This window comes from Molossus molossus, unplaced genomic scaffold, assembly GCF_014108415.1.
Source record: "Molossus molossus isolate mMolMol1 unplaced genomic scaffold, mMolMol1.p scaffold_m16_p_1, whole genome shotgun sequence".
NCBI lineage: Eukaryota > Metazoa > Chordata > Mammalia > Chiroptera > Molossidae > Molossus > Molossus molossus.
Window position 1 is genome coordinate 206,428,875 of NW_023425344.1, and position 22,731 is coordinate 206,451,605.

General features: G+C 37.6%; 2 protein-coding genes across 5 annotated transcripts in view; both read right to left on the bottom strand.

The window, feature by feature from the left end:
- Positions 1 to 7,452: 7,452 nt before the first annotated feature.
- VCPKMT (valosin containing protein lysine methyltransferase) lies at positions 7,453 to 14,427 on the bottom strand. 2 transcript variants are annotated; one of them, XM_036242191.1, is made up of 6 exons: positions 14,076 to 14,427; positions 13,871 to 13,981; positions 13,628 to 13,700; positions 12,365 to 12,484; positions 10,819 to 10,923; positions 7,453 to 7,801 (listed from the first exon to the last, which is right to left on the bottom strand). In XM_036242191.1, the coding sequence occupies exons 1-6, from the start codon at positions 14,339 to 14,341 to the stop codon at positions 7,787 to 7,789; spliced, it is 690 nt and encodes a 229-aa protein (XP_036098084.1). In that variant the 5' UTR covers positions 14,342 to 14,427; the 3' UTR covers positions 7,453 to 7,786. The 2 variants fall into 2 exon arrangements, with proteins under 2 accessions (XP_036098084.1, XP_036098091.1); XM_036242198.1 differs by lacking the exon at positions 13,871 to 13,981.
- Positions 14,428 to 15,192: 765 nt separating this feature from the next.
- SOS2 (SOS Ras/Rho guanine nucleotide exchange factor 2) overlaps positions 15,193 to 22,731 on the bottom strand; it is a 108,924-nt gene continuing 101,385 nt past the window's right edge. Inside the window, exons 20-24 of one of the 3 annotated variants that reach the window (XM_036242185.1) lie at positions 21,844 to 22,105; positions 21,294 to 21,335; positions 17,792 to 17,901; positions 16,636 to 16,698; positions 15,217 to 15,246 (exon numbers count right to left, since the gene is read on the bottom strand). In XM_036242185.1, the coding sequence (XP_036098078.1) occupies positions 15,232 to 15,246; positions 16,636 to 16,698; positions 17,792 to 17,901; positions 21,294 to 21,335; positions 21,844 to 22,105 (492 nt within the window). In that variant the 3' untranslated portion in view covers positions 15,217 to 15,231. Of the gene's footprint in view, positions 16,699 to 17,791; positions 17,902 to 21,293; positions 21,336 to 21,843; positions 22,106 to 22,731 lie in introns of all 3 variants that reach the window. The other 2 variants (XM_036242183.1, XM_036242182.1) reach the window with 2 other exon arrangements.

The following is a 22,731-nucleotide window of genomic DNA, read 5'->3' on the forward strand; positions in this document are numbered from 1 at the left end:
CTCTAGTCTGCTGTATTGGGGGTTATTCTTTTATTCTTCTGTTTTGTTTGTTTTGCTTTGGTATTACATTCTTTTAGGAAGTATCATATCAGCAGTGCCTTGTATCTTATTAATGTTTCACAGGATCCTTTTGGTAACAGCAATCTTGAGTCTTCTCCCTTGTGACCCCTTACTCCCTTCCTGTGATGTAGGAAGAGGCTAAAGAGGAGTAGAAGTCACGCTGGGACATAAAAGTAAATGATAGGCATGCTGCTAAACTTGGAATCCCTCCTTTTTGACAAGGAGGCTTTTGTTTTTCCTGCACCACATTATGTGTTGTTTATCTAAGGAGACTTTGCACCTCTCTAATTTGTATGAGTTCACCTTTCTGATTTCTCAGGTGAACAGCTGAGGCTTATGCTGGGAAGATGCCTTCTTCCCTACCCTTATCCCCATGTTATCTAGTCTAACCATCACTATGGTGCTATCCAGTAGATGGCGCTCTCACTTTACACAAAGAGGCTTTAACATTCAGGGTTTAATCAAGCAAGCCATATTCTCAAGAGAAAAACAGAATGTTCAAGCCTGGATGCATAAAGAGAAAGTGATAGGATTTAGAACTGAACTGGGGCTGTCTTCCAGAGTAGACTGGGAATTCGATTTCTACCGGCCACACTAAGCCTCTGATATTCTCTCCTCTCCCTTGGAACCTCCAGTTAACAACCAGAGTAACAAACTGATTATGGGTGTCAAATACACGCTTGAGAGTGAAAAGAGAAGTCTGAACAACAGAATTTTAAAAAGAAAAAAACCTTGCGACAAGATTTAGAAAAAAGACTGCTATTTTAAAAGCACATTATTGTACCTACATTCATAAATGGCACTGAATCCAAAGGCGCTCTCTAGTTAAACATTTATTATTTGTGGGAGTGTGAAACTTGTTTTTCTTGTTTTTAAGTTTCAAGAAACCAGGCCTATGTTCGATGTGAATGATAAGCCATGAGATTATTCTTTTTTTTTTTTTTTATCCTCACTCAAGGACATTTTTTCATTTTTTGTTCAGATAGAGCGGGAGGGAGAGAGAGGGAGAGAGAGAGAGAGAGAAACATCGAGTGGCTGCCACCTGCACGACCAACCAGGGCAGGGGACAAACTGCAACCGAGGTACGTGCCCTTAGCGGGAACTGAACCTGGATCTCTCTGTACCGCAGGCCGATGCTCCAACCACTAAGCCAAACCGGCCAGGGCATGAGATTATTCTTTACACTCATTCTGAATGTAAATGTAAAGCTTTTCCTCTAAGTTTTGGAAAAAACATGCTACGTACAAGCGGGTTTTCAGGACACATTCCTAGAAGAACAAGGTCAGTTACTGAAATGTAGATACAGGAGATGGTTTGTACTGTATACACATACCTCTGACAATGATTTATCAAAGCAATAATAAGCCAACATGAGGACCTGGAACTCAGACTGTTAATGCCTGGACTCAGCCGATGAACAAATAGGAATAAAAGTTAACCTTTAAAAATTTTACACCAAGAGTGTTTAAAAGCACTGACCCATCAAAGGTTTAACAGATTGCCAGTGGTTCTTTATTAGAGCTAATAACATGAAGGAAATGTGCTAACCACTGAAACATTTAAGGCTCGAAGAACTGCTTTTTCTAGAGCAACTTTTTCAAAAGGTTTCATTTTATTTTGCAAGGAAGAAACAGTTTTCAACCTTGTGGATATTAAAGTGTGAACTTACTCTTCATCAAAATGTTACTGTATTATAGGTAGGTAATAAATGTTTTTAAATATTAAGACCAACTATTTAGTGTTCAAGACAATCTCTTCCATCAATTGAAAACAAAAAGGCCTTGAAAGTTTAATGTAATGCAGCTAAGGACATGTGCCACTTTATGCTGGCTGATGGAGAAGCAGATACGATTCAAGGTTCTGACTTTCATTCTTTTCTGTTGGTACATAGGTAGTCTAAGGGAAGAGTTAGGCTAAGCTCCTGCATCCAAGCACATACATGGTAAAAGATCATTTATCCAGAAGGCAAATGCTAGAGGAGCATTTTAGGGTAATTTACTCTTAAGAGCTAATACATCTAACCTCTGAAAATGGTTATGCAGATACATCAAGTCCCAGACTTCAAAAAATAACCTGCTGCTATATTGTAATTACCTGCTACCTAACTGGTTATCAGTTTAACAGAGATAGGAGCAGAGCCAAAGAAGGAAGAACTGGCTACAAATCCAGGGCAATGGAATGTTAACCTTAGATCTCCAGCTAGCAAGCCCACTCCTATATTTGGAAATGAGGATTTTCTCTGTTTCTATTGGCTCTTATTTTAAAAATTGATTTTAAAGAGAGAAGAAGGGAGGGAGGGAGGATGGGAGGGAGAGAAAGAGCGAGAGAATAAGCGACATCGATCGGCTGCCTCCTGCACACCCCCTTCCAGGAATTAAGCCCATAACCCGGGCATGTGCCCTGACCGGAAATCGAACAGCAATCTTTCAATGTACAGGACGACGCCCAACCAATTGAGCCACACCAGGCAGGGCTCGACTTGCTTTTGAATGCTCCCAGAACTTGCTTTAGAACCATAGAAATAAACAGCAAAAGTTTCTCTTCCACCATATTTTCTTCTTTCTTTTAAAAATTGTTTACTTGTTCAAGTAACCGCACTGTGGAAGTGTTCTCAACCTCCTCCCACCACGATGGAGGAGTGATGTTTACCTGGATCCTATACTGTCAAAAAGACACCCACATTTTGCACTGCAACATGGATAAAAATGGACTTGCATTATTCACATTTCCTGTCTCCACATGTAAAATAATTCCACCCCTACTATAATCAGAACATTTACATAACACTTATTGTGTGGCAGGTACCTATGTGCCTTGCATGTGTCAAATTGATTTAATTCCTATGGCAAACTATGAGGTAGATACTATTATGATCATCACCTTACCTGTGAGAAAACTGAGGCACAGAGTTTAACTAACTTCCTCAAGGTCACACAGCCAGTAACGGCAGAACTGGGATTCAAACCCAAATAATCCAGTCTCTGACATTGTGCTCTGAACAACACTGTTTCAGAATGCACATGGGAAAAACATCATGGAGATAATTTGCTCTAACATTTAAATGTCTATTACTTTGAAAACTATCTTATTAATAATGAATTACATGAATCTCACAATCGATGGACACACTAGATCTTCACAGAACTCCAACACATAAGACCTAAGACAATGTCTTAAATAACCACAAATATTAACAGTTTTAACCTAATTGGTGAAAATGATTTGAGAATGTACTGCTTCCCCACTCAAAATATATAAAGTAAAAATTTTGCTTTTCCATTACTTGATTTTCAGTAAAATTTTGTTGTCAATTTTTCCCCGGTATTTGTATTACATCGAAGTCTCTATGGTATGAAAATTGAATGTTCTACTTTTACAATGTTTATTACCAATGAATCAAAAACTCTTTCAAAATCTGATGTCCCTTGAAGAAAAAGAAAAACTTATAAAGTCAAATAGCTGGCTGAAGCTTACAGGAATGAGGTATAGCCAAAGACAGAGCTCCAGTCTTTGATGTAAAATCTACTTACAACTCTAGTGAGGAAGATACACTGGTTTGAAAAACTAATTAAAATTAATTAGTAAGTTCAAGTACCTCAGATGTAAAATCATGCATTATATAAAAGGTACTTTCAAAGTGAATTTAATTTTAAGAACCTGAATTTAGCCACTTAAATGTCTGTCTCTCATAGAAGATCGCAGAGAAATGGTTTATAAATTGCAATTTATGTAGCTTTATGAATGACATTCAAAAATTCAAAAGGCATATCAGAATGCAATGGACAAAAAGATAAACCAAATACAATTTTATAAGAAAAAAATCCAGTTTCACTTATACTGTTATGATCTGAATGTCTGTCACCCCCAAATTCATGTGTTGAAACCTATTTCCCCAATATGATGGTATTTGGAGGTGGGGCCTCTGGGAGATGTGGTCACAGGATGAAGCTCTCATAAATGGGATTAGTGCCCTATAAAAGGGACTGCAGGGAGCTCACTCGCCCCTTCTGCCAGTGAGGTTACAGTGGGAACAGCTGCTTATGAGGAAGTGGGCACCTTGAGCTTATCAACTTCCCAGCTTCCAGAACTGTGAGAAATAAATTTCTGTTGTTAATAAGCCACCCAATTGTTGATAGTTTGTTAGAGCAGCCCAAACAGACCAAGACAATCATGTTATATTCTGAAAGCAACTCATAATAGGTAGGAATCAAGTGTGATTCCATTTGAAAATATTCATTTTAACAATTTCCTTTCTATAAACTAAAGACAAAGTCAAGCATTGCCACCTACAGGGAACCTTTAGAAAAACAACAAGTCAGTTCTATGACTCTCATTTTTGAAATGAATACATCTGTAGTCTAAGTTTAATATTGTATTTGGCATCATATAACAAGGAAACTTTCAAGAAAAATGGTAAGAAAAATGTAAAAGATATGCTATATAAAAATCCCATTACAAATCCTTTGGGATTATTAATACTTCCTAAAATAATTTAAAATAACCTAACTTCACTCCCAAGTTCACCAAACATATGACCTATGGACCCCTGGTTATGAACTGTAGCAGTTTAAGATTTAAAGCTATGTAGCCTCAGAGGAGACCCAAATCATTGGTGACTATATCTGTTAACACTTTTCTTTTTCCAGTTATTGAATGCCCCGTTCTATTGCCACCTTTACCTTCTTGGCCAGATTCTCTAAATTATCAGATATTTGGTCAGTTTCTATTTTAAAATCTATTTCATAGAAGATTCCGCATCGGATTCAAAGCTCTTTTCCTCCCTATGCAGTATAGGCCCCCTCTAATCACAGATAGTTTGTTTTCATATTTCTCCTCCCTTTGCTCTTCTGTTTGGGAAGTAGATGCTAAGTTTCCTTATTGCAGTATCTTTCAATTTAAGCTATACATGAAAACCATCTGGAGCCCTTTAACAAAAATACCATGCCTCTGATATAACTGAACTGGGATGGGGCCTGAGCATGGTTTTGGTTTGCTTTTAATTTTCCAGGTGATCCATGTATAGCCTAGTTTGAGAAACACTGCCTCATTGTGTGGGGTCCCTAATTGGCTATAACTGTTCTGATAAGTGCACTCGGGGTTTCACTGTGCAGTAGTGTGAAGGGTCAGAGGCTCATGCCTGAGCAGCTCCACCCAACACTGGCTATTCTTTGAGTTATCCCAGCCAAGTGGCATCGCACCTCACTCATCTGTTGCACCTGCCTTGTAACCTCCTCAAATTGCTGTTCTCTAGCCCTCAATTCATGTATCAGCTCTCAGGCTGGCAGGATCCATTTTTGATACCTCTCTGCCTGGCAGTCCCCACATTACCTCTCCAGTTCCATTCCTGTGCTCTGGATAAATCAACAAATGTGCTGATCTGCTGGGCAAATCCAAATCCAACCAGGTGGTCCTTGGGAAGGATCCAGAATCTTAAATTATTCTCAGGCCTCCCTTCTGTGATTTCTAAGTGCAGATGCATTGCTTCCCCTCTCAGGACAGAGCCAAAGGACTACATCCCATTCCTCTGCACTGCATTCCTCTAAGACCTCTCCCAGGCCTCCCTGGCGAGCGGGGAACAGTGGTTAATGATAGGGTGTGTCATGTGAACACCTGATAACTTTTTAACGTCCACTTTGGCCTCATTCCAGAAGAGGGGAAGAAATCCCACTTGACTTTCTGTTACAGATTACTTTAACCCTACAGTCAATAACTTAGTTCTCCAGAAAGTGATGAATGTATGCATTTATTATGTAACTTATTAAGGAGACATTAAGTCAAGTAAAGGAATGGGAATAGGACAGGAAGGGGAGGAAGAACACACAAGGATGTGATTCTGGTCAAGTTGAATAGAGGCTGACCTCAGCCTGACTCCTCCAGGAAGTTTTGAAGTGTAAGGTACACCTATCTGAGGTAAAGGAGCTGGGCTTTTATATAGGAATGTCAAGGGACACACTTTAGGCTGAAGACCCACAAGGATACTGCATATTACGAATATAGTGAAAAGGGGAGGAGGGTGAAAAGCGATCTGAGGAATCTGAGTAGCCTACTACAGATAGTCAATATCAAATTTAGTTTTACAAGTCAACTATATTATGGAACAAGCTAGAAAGTGGTCATTCATCATAAGACTTTACTAGTAACTAGTGCTCTCTGCAACAAAGTATCACATATTTAGGTTATATTAACTGCTTAACAAAATGCTAAGGGCAGTATGAACAAGGTATTTGAAAAAGAACAGCAAAACAAATTAAAGACTGAAGTAAGCCTGAAGGAAAAAACTGTTCTCTTGACTTTGATCCTTAATTTCTCTAAAGGGCTGCTTTTGTTCTTTCTGGAAAGCAGTTAGTTGCTTCAGATGTTCATTTTCTTCAAAGCTATTTCTGAAACATTCACAAAGTCACAGGATCTCAAAAAGAGTATTTATTTTAACACATAAAATGTGCCACCTAGCTCCAATGCCTGTAAGTACCAGAATCCTATTGTTTACTATTACTCATTGGAACTGGTGAGACATAAGGTTGACATCAGTCTGTGAGCAGATGATTATCATAACATAAAAAGACACCACAGATAAAATCACTTACTAAATATATATAGAACGACATCTGCAGTTATTTAAAAATGTTAGTTTCATGTAAACAAGTTAACAGTGATTTTTAGCCACTTTTTCCTGGAAGATATACATGAGAAAAGTACATGAGCCACATAAGTGGACAAGATTGAAAATGGGCTTTTTATTCTCACTCCATTTCCCATTCCTAATCTCCTGATTTCTTAACTTTTACTCTTAACAACCCTCTACAGTATAATTTACTATCTAACTATGCAGATATGTATGGTAGGGGAAAATAATAATTTTGGCCAATGTGACTATACAAAATGTTGTGTTTGTTTTTTTCTAATTTTTTTATCCTCATTCGAGGACATTTTTGCATTTATTTTCAGATAGAACGGCAGGTCAGAAAGGGGGGGAAGAGAAAGAGAAACATTGACATGAGAGAGACACATCGACTGGCTACCACCCATACAACTCCAATTGGGGCTGGGGACAAACGGCCACCAAGGTACGTGCCCTTAGCGGGAACCGAACCCAGGACCCTCTGGTCCACGGGTCGATGCTCTAACCACTGAGCCAAACCAGCCAGGGCTGTGTTTTTTAAACCACAAAAGAACATTTAAGTATTAAAGCTATCCTAAAAGCAACAAAGTGGAAGATACATGACTAAAAAAACCACTGCATAATTATGTTGAAATGAAAACCTTTTAACTTTAGCTATCTTGAAGACAAACTAAAATTTACTGATTTGAATCTAAACTTTATTATATAGCAATAGATATTTCTCTTTAGAAACTGGATCAATTTATCTCTAATTTCCAGAAAATAAGCCAAGTCAACCATGTTGCTTCACTGTTTATTTTTGGCAGACCTTAGGCTAACCTCAATACCTATTTTTATTTGAGGAGTGACTAATACACAATGTTTCTTTTAAGCAGAACTTGATGCTGAGCTAAAAGTAAACTAAGTTGGATTTCAGGCCCATTGGCAGGCAGGCAGTCATTTTTCATTTTGCAGGCAGCCCATGACGGTTGTTGTCTATATATCAGATCTCTAAGGATATGCCGGAAAAATCTGTGAACACAATCTTCGCATGCTATATTCACATGCTCCATTCACATCTTTAGCTTACCCAGGCTGTTAGAAGCTTGGGTAAGATGACTAAAAATTTCACGATGGAAATTTCTATAAGAAAAAACAAAACAAAAAAACTTTACAGAATGAATTATTATTACAAATTAAGTATGTACTGGGTACTTAATACTAGGTAACATGCTAAATGCAATTCAAATGAACAACATGCATAATGTTTAGAGATATGATTCTTTGCTGATACCTAAGGCACAAGTAACCCCCCCTCCCCGCAAAATAACCACCAGATACATTCGCCATCATCAAAATTAAAAACCTTTGTGCTTAAGGACATACTATTAAAAAAAATGAAAAGACAACTTACAGAATGGGAGAAAGTATTTGGAAGTTATGTATCTGGTAAGAGTCCAGTATCCAGATATATAAAAAACCTTTACAACTATAATTTCTCCATACCTACTAATATGACTATAATAAAAAAGACGGGCCCTGGCCGGTTTGGCTCAGTGGTTGGAACGTCGGCCTGCGGTCCAGAGAAACTTGGGTTTGGTTCCTGCTAAGGGCGCGTGCCTCAGTTGCAGTTTGTCCCCGGCCCTGGTTGGTCGTGCAGGTGGAAGCCACTCGATGTGTCCCTTTCACGTCGATGTTTCTCTCTCTCTCTCTTCCTCTCTCTCTCTCTCCTACTCTATCTGAACAAAAAAAAGACGGGCAATGACAAGTGTTGGTGAGACAGAGAGAACTGGAACCCTCACAACGTTGCTGGTGGAAAAGTAAAACGTTGTAATAGCTTTGAAATACAGTTTGGCAATTCCTCACAGATTTAAACATAGAGCTCCCATATGACCTAGCAATTCTATTCTAGGAATATACCCAAGAAATTAAAAAATGTATGTTACACAAAAATAGTAATATTATTCATTACAGCCAAAAAGTGAAAAATATTAAAAGGCCTATTAAGTGGTGCATGGATAGATACGGTGTGGTATATCCATACAAAGAAATATTATACAACTATAAAAAGGGAATTAAGTGCTGATGTATGCTACAACATAGCTGAACCTTAATAACACTGTGCTGAGTGAAAGAAGCCAGACCCAGGAAGCCACATAGTGTGTGATTCCATGTATAAGCGTCCCCCCGCCATGAATTCCTGTGAGACCTTTCATAAGATGAAATAGCATAAAGCAAAAAATATCCCTGCTTTTGCATTATGCCACTTCACTTTTATGAAAGACCTATATTAGCACCCATTTTCACTTAGCAAAAGAAATCCAAAGAGAATTTTCGCTTTTACAGAAGCCACTACCATACAAATATAGGTCTTTCGTAAAGGCAAAATGGCATAATGTGAACTTTCAGAAACAAGGAATACCTGTATAGATAATAAATATGTCTAAAATTAGAAGGTGGTGATGGTTTATGCAACTCTGTGAATATACTAAAAACACTCTAAAAGGGTGAATTTTATGGTACATGAATTCTATCAATTTTTAAAAAGGAAATGATTCTTTGCCAAAATAAAGCCTTTATATTTAGAAAACAAAATCTTTATGCCTCAAATAAAATTCTACTTTTAAAACTATGCCACAACTTCAACTAAAAATGGTTCCCTTATGGCATTAAAACCAATTTTTAAAAATCTTTGTATCTCCAGCTTCATGCCACATAAAAGTTGGTTGATTTGTATTACCCCCAAATTATAAGTTATTTGCTTTTGGCTAGAATTTACATAATCGTAAAACTTCATTATGAACAAATTCAATCAAAAGCAACGATAACAGAAATGTGTGTTATTAAATTTAACATCCTTAATTCACAAAATTAATCATATCCGTCTTATACCAACCAGTCACGTATATTAAAGATGCTGAGATAAAACATGGCTGGTGTTGCTCAATGGTTAGAGCGTCAGCCCATGTACCGAAGGGTCTCAGGTTCAATTCCCAGTCAAGGGCACATACCTGGGTTGTGCAGATTTGATCCCTGGCTCCAGTCAGGGAATGTGTGGGAGGCAACCAATCGATGTGTCTCTCTCAAATCGATGTTTCTCTCTCTTGCTCTCTCTCTCCCTTCCCTCCTTCTAGTCTCTCTCTCTCAAAAAACAGGATATAATTCTTCCTTTATACAGAGTCAAACTCTAGGCAAATAAAGGAAGCAGCAAAAGGTAAACATACATAAATTCTATTTAACTGAGTGCATTTCTCATTTTTGGACAGATATGCCTTGCTATATTTTACTTTTTAAAATTCACTCTTTATTAAAGTGTGGATGACATAAATATTGTATTAGTTTTAAGTGTACAATATAGTGATTCAACATACTAACTTTCCTGACCAGGAATAAAACCTGAGCTACAGTGGGGAAAGTGCCAAATCCTAGCCACTAGACCACCAGGGAAGTATTGTTATATTTTATTTTGACTATTAAAATTTTTTGAATGGCTGGAGAAAGTTCACAAAAGTAAAAACTGGCACTTTAAAATCTCTAAAAGATAACAGAAACCTATAAATAGCTAAGTTACTTATCTGAGGTAACACCCAATTATAAAGCTATATAATTTACAGCTGGAAAGGACTTTCTTTTTTTAAATCGTCACCGGAGGATATTTTTCTATTCATCTTCAGATAGAGTGGGAGGGAGGGAGAGGGAAGGAGAGAGAAGGAGAAAGAAAGGAGGGGTATAGGGGGAGGGGGGAGAGAGGGAAGCGGAGAGGGGGAGAGGAGGAGAGAGAAACATCAACGTGCGAGGGACACATCAACTGGTTGCCTCCCAAACCACCTCCACCAGGGCTGGGGGGGGGGGCGGGGGGCGACGAACCAAAACCAAGGGACCTGCCCTTGACCAGAATAGAACTTGAGACTCATTGGTCCGTAGGCCAATGCTCTAACCCAAGCCAAGCCGGCCAGGGCTGGAAAGGACTTTTAAAGAAGCCTGAGGAAGAACCTGGTGCCAGATAAAATGACCTTAATATTGAGTTAGTGCCGGAGTCCAGTGAATCATCATAGCTGTTTCCGCACATCAAAATCAACACCTACCCTACACATAAGCTCAGAGACAGAATCTAGCTAAAGAAACCTCCTCAGAGGATAAAGAGCCAGGTATGTATTTACCGATTTTTTCTTTCTGATGTATAAAATATGAATATCTTCACTTCGATATTCTTCATCATGTTTTTCCAAAGGAATTTTTTCAAAGTCAAAGTCTAGTTGAAGGAGCTATAAATTTAAAAGAGATATACTTCAAATTCAGTAATACAAACTATCCTGCGGTTAGAGAAATCAGAATGGCGGTTACCTCTGGAGTACTGAGTGGGAAGGGTCATGTGGGACCTTCTGAGGTTGTGAAAATGTTCCATATCTTTATGCTGGGTAGTGGTTACTTGGGTGTATACACATGGAAAATTGAGCCGAGCTGAACATTTGCTATGTGTGTATTTTACATATTTTAACTCAATTGAAACTGTTTAACAATATAAAACGTTCAATGATAAGTCTTTTAAAGTTCATTAATATTCCTCACATTCAAGAAAAAAAAAAATAAAAACATTTCAGCATATATCTGAGAGTCATATATTTGCTTTCCCATTTAACCAAAGTAGTCCTTTCAGTGGATAAAGCGGCAGGACTATATATACACACACGTATGAACCCTCAAAATAAGTCACTTGTAATATGATGGATTTTTGCTCATATAAAGGGTTTGGGCCTAGATGGATAGCTTAATTGGTTGGAGTGCTGTCCCTACACCAAAAGGTTGTGGGTTCAATCCATGGTCAGGGCACATATAGGAGGCAATCTATAAATGTTTCTCTCTTTCACACTGATGTTTCCCCCTCTCTTTCTCCCTTCCTCTCACTTTAAAATCAATAAACATGCTCAGGTGAGATTTAAAAAAAAAATCACCCAGACCAGTGTGGCTTAATGGTTGAGAGTCTACCCATGGATCAATAGGTTGCCAGTTCAATTCCTGGTCAGGGCACATGCTCAGGCTGTGGGCTCGATCCCAAACAGGGGGTGTTCAGGAGGCAGCCAATAGATGTGATATCGATGTTTCTCTCTCGTCAATGTTTCTATCTCTCCCTTCCTCTCTTTCTAAAATAAACCACAAAAACAAAAAAACATTAAAAACCAAAAAATGTTGGTGAAAGATACATGGAACTACATATATTATTACTTTGGCAAATTCCTGTGAGTTTTTATATTTAAAAAAAAAAGCAAACCCCAAAAACAGTTATCTTGGTTAAAGCTTTCACAAAAATGTAGAGGAAAAGAAAGTAAAGATATACCACATACCATGTTTCTATGATGTAGTCTCCAAAAGTAATATATATATCATTAATATGTTCCCCAAAGCCAGCATGTTTAATAAAGAAACACTGTAAACTTTCTCAGAAAAGACAAGGGCATCACCACTATTATTTTACATTGTTCTTTATATATTAGATCAACTAATTAGAAAAGAAAGAAATTAAGAATCAGCCAAGATGAAAAAAGGAAGGGGGCTTAATAGAATGATGGTCCGTGAAGAATCCTTGGGTTCACACAAGCAGAATGTTTTCCCTACTCAAAATTATCATAATATACTTGTAACACACAGGCATACACTTGCTTCCCTGAAGGATAATCATTACAAAGATAGATCTAGTAGAGTACCTACCTCAAAATATTTTTTCTCGATTTCTGGATTTTTTCCCATTGTTCGCTGTTCATAACAACATATAATACAAGTCTCAGATCCACTGAGATCTTTTAGAGTTTTCAATAGCGGCTCCAAAGACTGTTCAAAAAAAAAAATACAGAATTTTGTTTATAAAAAATTTTGTATTTTTACTGTAAAATTGGGGTAGGGAAGGCAGAGATAGAAATTATACTTTCCCTACAATTTACTCATCTTTGAACCAATCCAACAAAGTACATGTAGTTTAGACTCTGATGGTTAGTAAACTCTCTTTTTTTAAAGGTAAACTCTTCTTAACTATTTTATTGACTTCAGTTTCGAAAGGAAGGATTCAAGTAATTGCATTTTTTAGGTCCTATGGGAAAGCAAATGGAATTGATTACACTCTTAAAATTTCAATTTTATTTAATCTAATTTAACTTGGGATTTAATACTATATTTACCATCAAAAGCAAGTCTGGCTTAATCTGAGCATAAATGGACTAAATGCTCATTATTTTATTTTATTATTTTTATTTTTTTATCCTCACCTGAGGACATTTTTCCATTTTTTGTTCAGATAGAGTAGGAGGGAGACAGAGGAGGAGAAAGAGAGAAACATCGACGTGAAAAGGACACATCGAGTGGTTGCCACCCGCACAACCCAACCAGGGCCGGGGACAAACTGCGACGGAGGCACATGCCCTTAGCGGGAACCGAACCTGGGTCTCTCTGGACCGCAGGCTGACGCTCTAACCACTGAGCCAAACTGGCCAGGGCCAAATGCTCATTATTTTAAAAAACTAGTGATGTCTACAATGCTTTACACAAAACGATAATTTAAAAAAACAATCTGAGTCTAATAAATCTTGCCACAGAACAATGAATTCCTTACAATGCAACTTAATTCTCACCATCATGCTTAACATGTTCACTAGGAACAGCTAACTAAAAAAAAAAAAAGAAAGAAAAGAAAGCTTAGCTTTTCTTAACAGATCCAAATGGCAAAAACCTTTGAAAACTTTACAGAAGCCTTTATAGTAAAAGGCATATAATACTTTTCTCGACGTGATTCACGGGCCTATGTGTTAATCATGAGTGTATATACCTACTCCCTGGTGATCTCAATTTCTCTTAACTGTGTCATTAACTATAGGACAAACATCCTACATTCAGATATCTTAAAATGTGAAAAGATGTGTGTTCTAGAATCCAGGAAATACAGCACATCTTTTAAAGAGACTTCTCTCATTGAATATTTACCTCTTCATAGTATATGCAGTCGGCCATCAGTATGTAGTCTGGAGCAGAAGGAAAGTCTTCTATTTCTTCTCCCCTTAAAAATGTCAACCAAATATTTTAACTGTTGCTTTAATAATTTAAAATACTCTTGTTTTTAAAACAAGACCCGGAAGATCCCCTTCGTATTAACCATGCTTTTAGTAAAACGCAATTTAAAACAAACTACAAATTGTTATTAAAAACAAGCCGAAAGACCATACAAACCATTTCAGTACCTTGGCTTGAACAGAACCAGTAACAAGATGCTTGTTCATATTAATATTTATCTTCAGCAAGTCTTGCAATTCCTCAAGATCGGTGACTACAACATTTGCCCTATAAAATAACGTCGACTGAGGCGTAGGCACACGGGTGGGAAGCCAATGATCAGTTTCCCAAACAAAGCGACACCCCTCCCGCCAGCTCTTACCCAAGGGTAGCGGCCATGAGCCCCACAGCCCCGGTTCCGGAGCCCAGCTCCAGCACTGACTGCCGGATCAGCGTGTGGGCCCCATCACCGGAAAACCCAGGCGTTTCCAGGTATTTACAAAGAACAATGGCAGCGTCCCATACTACGCAACCCACGCCTCCGGAGCCATACTGCTGCAGTCGTAGCACCGTGCCATCTCTCTTCTCCAAAATTCGCACAAAGTTCTCCAATGGGTCCTCCACCGAGGCCTCCAGAGAAGGCTCCATTGCTGCCCGGCAACAGGATGCGGCGCACGAAGTGACGTCACACCCACGCGCACCACCCTGAGGCCCCACCTTGCAAGGAGCCCGGCGCCTCCTAGTGGCGGAGTTGGTGCCTCGATTCGTGAGCAAAGGTACAAAGCCCGGAAGGCCGCAATTCCTGGGCGTGGCCGAGTGCTGGGCCACCGGCTTCCCCTGCGTGCCGCACTGCTGCTCTCCTCCTTAAATTACAAGCCTGGTTTAAGGAACAGGCAGTTTAAATCACTTTCCCAGACAATGGGAGTATTATAGTCTGCTCTTTAAAAAACAAAGCCTACTGCAGAATGTTTTTACCTGATTGGAGATTGACTCACACAGTAGTTATTGGGTTTAAATCCATCCTAACAAGGATGGCTATAATCCTGCTCATCAAGAGTTACCAACATGCTCCTAATTTCTCATCCGAATTCATAAAAATGGTTGCTTGAAGCTTGCTGATTGCGTTTAGCAGTGAAGACAGTTATTCCGCTAAAATTTACATCAATTATATGCTTTGGGATTATGTAACTGAAGTACAAAAATATTGAAAATAATGTGTGTATAAATATTTCTAAATAACTCAACAATCTCCCCACCCCTCCTTGTTCCTTATACTGAAAACACATTTTAAAAGTCTTTTAAAAATTAAGACTGGGGTGATTTATTAATCTTGTTAAGCACTCTGATACAAAGCACAGTAAAAGGCCACAGACCAGTAAATAAACAAAGTGGCTTTGGCTACCTTACAACTGCTGCTACAGCACTATCAGCAACACACACTTTTTCATCACTTTGAACAAAGGAGACCAAATGGCAAAGAAAAATTGTACTCACTTCTCTGATTAAAAGGTTTAATAAAGCTTTAAGTATTTGCTGGTTTAAATATTACCAATCTAAAAAAAATATTTAAAAAATTTTAGTTAACACAAGATTTATAGAGAAAATTACTAGGTTTTGAAGGCAAGGTAGTTGGTTACTATGCCATAAGAAACGTTTCCTTTGAATTTATGAATTAGTAAAGTAGCAGATTGTATTATAGGCCTTGAGTCACTTAAATTTATATAGGTTATTAGCATTATCTTTAAATATACAATATAAACAAAACTGTACATACATGGCATATTAACTTTGTTTTCCAAAACAATAGGCAACTCATTAGCTAAAGACACCATATTCTGCAAAAACAAAAGGCACATCTGAGTAAGACACATGCCCTTTTCTCCTCTATGACTGGGTTAGGTAGTCTTTTTGTTTACATTTTGACAAAATAATAAACACAGTGCATTCTATTCTTTTCATTCTATTTTCATTTTTGTCTTCAGCAGCAAATTCTGGCATTTAAGACATGGCATTAAAGAGTTTAAGAACAGTGGGTGTTATTCACAATTCTCCTAAATGTAAAAACTAGAAGATGGTCCAAGAGGTTTAAAAATCAGTAACACCATATACCCCCTATATTTGTGTAAATTTATTGCCTTAAAAAGGCAGCTATTACTCAAATTTGAAAAATTCCATAAATGCACTATCCCTTTTCAGTGCAATCAATGTCACTTTAAACCATATTTTAGCAGAGTCTACAGTGCAAATATAAATTTTTTATACTGGCCTTTTGGCAGCACTGAGGATCCAAGACAAGGCAATGCTACTGATCACCTGAGGATAATTGCAAAGGACTTTTGTATTTTTATTTTTCCAATTTTAAAAGCTTATTTGATCAGTAGCATTTTTAAGAGCATTATTTGTAAAAAGTACTAAAATACTATGCCTTTTTTTAATAAATTAAAAAAAACCTTTACAAATACCATTCCAGTGTCAATGACTACATATGGCTAAGGTCATTGAGGAGTTTCTGCATTTTCTAGCAAAGGCAGTCTATACACTGGGGGGTGTGAAAGCTCCCGTTTGTAAGTCTTTGGTGGCAGTTTTGGTAGGTGAGGGCTTGAATTCTGCCTTGGTGGAACAGGGGGAGCTTGAGGATGAGCAAGATTATTGTGACTAGAACTGAGCACATAGCATCGACGTGGTACCCTTGGAGAGGGTGTGCTAGGAGGAGTGTTTGGCGAATTTGGACACATGTTTACGTCTCTGAACCAGTCTGGATCTCTGTGAAGATGTCCCAGTGGAGGTGGCTGAAGATTAAATGGGCAGTTTATAAAGTGTTCTGGAGGCCGAAGGGGAACCGGTGGAGGGGTATCAGGAAGAGGATCTCTTGGCGGTGGTGGAGGTGGACTATGCAGAGGTCCATCAAATGCACCAGTAGGAGCAGGAACTCTGGGTTTTACCTTTGGAGGAGGAGGTTGTCTCGGTGGAATAGCAGGGGGGTCATCATCAGATTTCATATTTCCCTTTAAAAAAAAGTAATTATATTATATTTCTGTTCTTCTGAAAAATCTGGAAGAAAAAGTTTTTAAAAGAATGAAAATTCCTATGTGTCAAGTTAAATCCAGAGGTTCAAAATAGGTTACTTGAATTTAATGATCAGATTTATGAATAAATTACTCCCAGTTTAATTCAGGGCCCAGTTTTAATTTTTTATATGTGAGATGTTTTCACTGAAATCTTAGAATATAATGCTACAGGTTATCTTGCTTTGTATATACATTTCATAAACTTATGCATTTTAATGATAATAATAGGCAAATAAATGAGAAGAATATATAGTTTTGTAGACATGAAAGAATATGACGTTAAGAGGACTTAATATCCAGCTACTGCTTTCTGGCTATCTACTTCTACTTTCCCCAGTGAGGCTTAGAGTCATGGTTTGAAAAGTGTGGTCCAGCCTTGGCCGGTTTGGCTCAGCAGTTAGAGCATCAGCCTGTGGTCCAGAGAGACCCGGATTCGGTTCCCAATAAGGGCATGTACCATGGTTGCAGTTTGTCCTCGGTCCTGGTTGGGCTGTGTGGTTGGCAGACACTCGATGTGTCCTTTTCACGTCGACGTTTCTCTCTCTCTCTTCCTCTCTCTCCCTCCTATCTGAACAAAAAATGGAAAAATGTCCTCCGGTGAGGATAAAAAAAAAAAGTGTGGTCCCTGGACCAGCAGTATCAGCAACAATGGAGAATTTGTTAAAAATGCAAATTACCGAGTCCCACCCCAGACTTACTGAATCAGAAACTCTGGCAATCTGGTTTTAACAAGTCTTCCAGGTGATTCTGATGCACCCTAAAGTTTGAAGAATGCTCTGAATACTAAAGTTATTTCCATCTCTACAGGAAAGAAAATGTACCTTCCGAGTATCTGTGAATCTACCCATCCTCTATTTTAGAAAAAGTATTATGAAGATTAAATAATTAAAGTATTTTACAAAGAAAACAATCTACATGTTTAAAAACCATGAAGGGTAGCCAAATTTGAACAGACTCTAGAAGAACAATCAATATTTTAAAGATTTACAATGTTGAATGAGATGAGGCAAACCTAAGTCCGATTAACTACCTTGGAATTTGAAGCATCATGATCAAATTTTTTTCGAGGAGGAAGAGGTGGAGGAATCAGTGGCTCTTCACTTAGTTTATGTAAACTACCACACGAACTGAAGAAAGACTCTGCGGGTTAAAAAGATTAATTTAAGCACAATTCATAGTGCAATCATTACACAAATTTAATTTCAATTTATGACAATCTCTGTTATGGCATCTGTCAGACTGTATTGTAGCTGATTATTGGTTGATCTAACCTCTCCATTAAACTGTAAGCTTCCTGAGGGCAGTTGTGTATTTATTTTTGTATCCCTAGCACTTAGCACAATGGTACTACCTGGCATGTAGTAGGTACTATAGCTAAATAAAGGCATATTATTTAATTAAGATTAAATAGAGATGTTGAATAGGCTACTGACCACCTGTTGAGTCTAAAGGTTAAAAAAGCGGTTCTGGGTAGAGAAAAAAATTGGGTGATTATCATCATATAGATGATATAAAACTGAATAAGACAATCAAGTGAGTGAGAAGAGGTCCAGAGGCTGAGTCTTAGCACCTTCCAATGTTAATAGATTAGGAAAATGAAAAGAAACCAGTAAGAGAGATGAAAGAGCTAAAAATAAAGTAGAAAGACCAAGAGAGTGGATGAACAATGTGATCTTAATGTATGTTACGTCTTTCTCCAAAAAATGATATTTTGTATAAACGAAGGCTGAGAATTTGTCTTTCTTTCTTTTTTTTTTTTTTTTATCCTCACCCAAGGACATTTTTGCATTTATCTTCACATACAGCAGGAGGGAGAAAGGGAGGAAAAGAGAGAGAGAGAGGAACATTGATGTGAGAGAGACACATCGATTGGTTGCCACCCACATGAGCCCAAACTGGAGCCGGGGATGAACTGCAACTGAGGTCCGTGCCCTTGGCCAGAACCAAACCCAGGACTCTGTGGTCCGTGGGCCGATGCTCCAACCACTGAGCCAAACCAGCCAGGGTGACTTTGTCTTTCTTGTTTGCCACTGAATCCCTACTACTTAGCAGAGTGACTGGTACAAAGTAAGTACTAGGCCCTGGCCAGTTTGGCTCAGTGGTTGAGCGTCAGCCTGTGGACCAGAGAGTCCCGGGTTCAGTTCCTGCTAGGGAAGTGTACCAAAAAAAAAAAAAAAAAAGAGCATCAAGTTTAGCCCTGGCCAGTTTGGCTCAGCAGTTGGAGTGGCAGCCTGTAGACCACAGAGTCCCAGGTTTGGTTCCCGCTAGGGGCACATACCAAAGTAAGTACTAGGTTTTCTGTTAAATGAATAAATGTTCACACCAAAGAGTGTGAACATTTTTATGGTTTGATATGTTGTTTTCAGATTTCTTTCCACAAGGTCAAACTAATATAATAATTTATAAAGGTTAAGTAATGTATGGAAGAATCTTTTAACATAGGCTTGCTCATATTTTGATGTGAACTGTTTGTTTATGTCCATTGTTAATGGCTTCCTGCTGTTTTTCTCATTGTATGTGAGCACTTTTCATGCTTATTATAAATATTTTATTTATTTCAAGATTTTAGGATAGTCAGAATTTTAGGCAGTTATTTTCAATATTTCTATTAAATTTCAAAACAACTGTCTTTATCATGTGAAAATATATTTTACTACCTTCCAAAATAATACCTAGAACCCCTGGTTCTAAAATGGCATAGTGTTATGGATTGAATTGTATCCCCCCAAAAGATATGTTGAACCCTAACTCCCATCATAACTATAAATGTGACTTTGAGAATATGATCTTTACATATATAATCAAGTTAGTATAAAAGCAGGCCCTAATCCAGTATGACTAGTATCTTTTATAAAAAAAGGAGAAGAGACACACACACACAGAGAAGATGGCCATATGACAACAGAGGTAGAGACTGAAGCAATGCATCTACAAAACCAAAGGATGCCAAAGACTATCAGTAAATGCCAGAAGCTAGAAGAGGCCAGGGAAAAGTCTTCCCACAGGTTTCAGAGGGAGAACAGCCCTGCCAAAACCTTGATTTTTAGATTTCTAGCCTGTAGAACTTTTAAGCCACTCAGTTGTGGTACTTTATTACAGCAGCAATAAAAAAGTAATATACATAATAAAAAACATTTCTACCACAGAACAAGGAAATAATGAAATATACAAACTTTGCCCTGACCAGTGTTTCTCGGTGGTTAGAGCATTGGCCTGTGGACAAAGGGCTTCAGGTTTGATTCCCAGTCAAGGGCACATACCTAGTTTGCAGATTGGATCCCAGACCCTGGAAGAGGCACATTCGAGAGGCAACCAATTGACGTGTCTGTCTCTCTCACATTGATAATTCTCTCCCTCCCCATCCTTTCCAGTCTCTCAAAAAAGAAAAAAAGAAAAAATATCCTCGGGTGAGATTTAAAAAAAAATTACACAAACTTCAATGAAGCCAGGAAACATCTGAATCCTGAAGCATCAATGCATGAAGGTGGACTACAATGTATATGAAAGAGACAAATGGAGTAAGATGAAACCCACATGTCAACAGTCAGTGATACTGTACAAAAAAAGCAGCATCAAATATACCCCCAAAGAACCAAGGAATCAGGAGTTAAAGAGACTTGGTACAATGGAAGGCATGAGCATGAAAACAGAAGACTTGAGTAAGTCTATATAATGTCAAATAGAATCCCAACCCCATTCTCCACTTTGTGAGGCCAAGCAACTACCTCATTCCTACCACTGCAGGAGATTGGGGGTTTTATTCTCTGAAGAATCTAAAATTCAGACATGGGAACACTAGTTTATGATAGGGAACTGCTGTTAATTTCATTTTAAGTGTTTAAGCTCGGAATTAAACATATAAAAGAATAAACTTACTTTTCTCATAAGACGGGGGACTCTCTTGCTACTATCTAAATCATACACATTTTACTACGATAGAAGCTAAGTCCTCCAGATGGGAGAATTATTCCCTAAGCTGCTATGTCCTTCATGGGTTATTTTGTTTTAAACAAATGACCATAGAAAGAAAGGTGACACATTTATATCATAAATTATGAAATAACTAAGAATGGCAAAATAGTAATTTACTTAAAATACTGCTTTAATAAGATCATGTGAAGAAATAAGTGATCAAGGGATAGTATATTATGTTGATGGGAAAATGAAATGGTAGGGGTGGGGAAGATAAGAGGTGACTGATATGAAATCACTCCTCATTCTGTGCCAAATGTGCTAGATGCTCTACATAAGTTATCTCATTTAATCCTTAACAACCTTACAGATGTTAAGTAATTTGTTCCATGGTCACACAGTCCCTAGAACATTAGATAGGCTATAACATGATAAAAATAAACTATAGTAAAGTTTAAATAGTACCCAGTTGTGAGCAAATACTTCACTTTATTATAAGAATTTCACTCATGTATTACATTTTAAAGATGTTAAATCCAAAATACTCATATAGAAATTTAATCAACTCAATTATTATCTTCATAGTTATTTCATTAGAATCAACTCAAATTCTTACTTACTTGAATGTGGCAAGAGAACTGGAGCAAAGATGCTATTGCTGCCTATTGGAATGAGAAAAGTTAATTTGAAAAGGTATGTACGATTTTTATTTTTTCAATATGTCTGCATAAAGTAACATGTAATAATACACATAGTACAGATTTTATCATCTTTTGCCTTGTAAGTTTTTAAAGAAATAAACCCAGTCCTCTGTAACTAGAATGTTTTTCCTTTATTAGCATTTGTTTCCTCTCTACAGACTCTAAATTTCCTTCACAGAACTTATCTCCTTGTTTTCTTATTCATTGTCTATTGCTCTCTTTAGAGTAGTAGAGGTGTCCAAAAGGTACTAAATAAATTTTGTTGAATTAATAAATTAGAAAATATGCACAAACAATGCATGAATGACACTTTACTCCCTTGTGTCAATCACTATTTTCACATTTCACTGTCACTTTCCATGCTAATCGAGTTTGAAAAGGATTTTATAGTTCCCTAATTAAAATGATAACAATTACCTTAAACACAAGATTCATTTTTTTACCAAATTGGTTTACATCAAATACATACCACAGGAACTGTTGAGATCCACATCTAAAAACACACTAAGGTCTGAAGAAGCAGATACTGGTGGAGTAGATGGTGTATTTGGAGAGGTTGGTGCCGACACTGTTGATTCAAGCTCAGTTTCAGCAATCCGACTAAAGCTTATTTTACATGGTTCTCTTTCTAATGGTGTTGGATGACCTCGTAAAGTGCCTGAGGTAGAGCCATGCCGGCCTGTATTAGGCCTTATTCCAGGAGATTTTAAAGAGAAAGTTGATTTCCTGGGCTAGGAAAAGCAAACATAATTACCATTACTAATTTGCACGCATTTTATTTTTATGACTTTATTCTTAGTATATACTTACAAGAGTACAGTAAAATCTCAATCTGCAAAAATAGCCTGTAACATTCTAGTAAAATACTTTGGATATATGACACATAGACACAAACAACAGTGTGGTGATAGCCAAAGGGAAAGGGGGTAGGAGAAGGTGGAAGTGAGCAAAGGGGGGAAAATGGGGACAGAAAGAGGCTTTACTTTGGACAGTGAGTGCACAATGCAGTATGTAGATGATGTTTTATTGAGTTGTACACTTGAAACTTGTATGGTTTTATTAACCAATGTCCCAATAAATTCAATTAAAAAATACTTCGGGATTTGACTGGCTTCTTTTAATACAGACCTGAATATGAGTAAACCTCTTTTCATACTTCAGAAATAAAATTCTTAAAAATCTGTGTAACTTTTTGCTTTCAAAAACACTTAAAACTTCTTCAAGTCACTGATATCTATTTTACAAATATTTACTGTGGACATAATATATGCAACATATTATGATAAGTGCTTAAAAAAAAAAAAGACCTTGCCTTTTTCTTCCTAATAGTAAATGACTAACCTCTAAAACTGCACTT

Excerpts from the sequence above, each read along its gene's own strand:
- VCPKMT (XM_036242191.1), bottom strand. The coding sequence starts at position 14,341 with ATGGAGCCTTCTCTGGAGGCCTCGGTGGAGGACCCATTGGAGAACTTT. Across the intron at positions 12,485-13,627 it reads ACTGCATATACTATGAAGAG|TCTTTGGAGCCGCTATTGAA; the intron begins GTAAATATTCAA and ends TTTTTTGAACAG. Across the intron at positions 10,924-12,364 it reads TCGAGAAAAAATATTTTGAG|CTCCTTCAACTAGACTTTGA; the intron begins GTAGGTACTCTA and ends TTAAATTTATAG.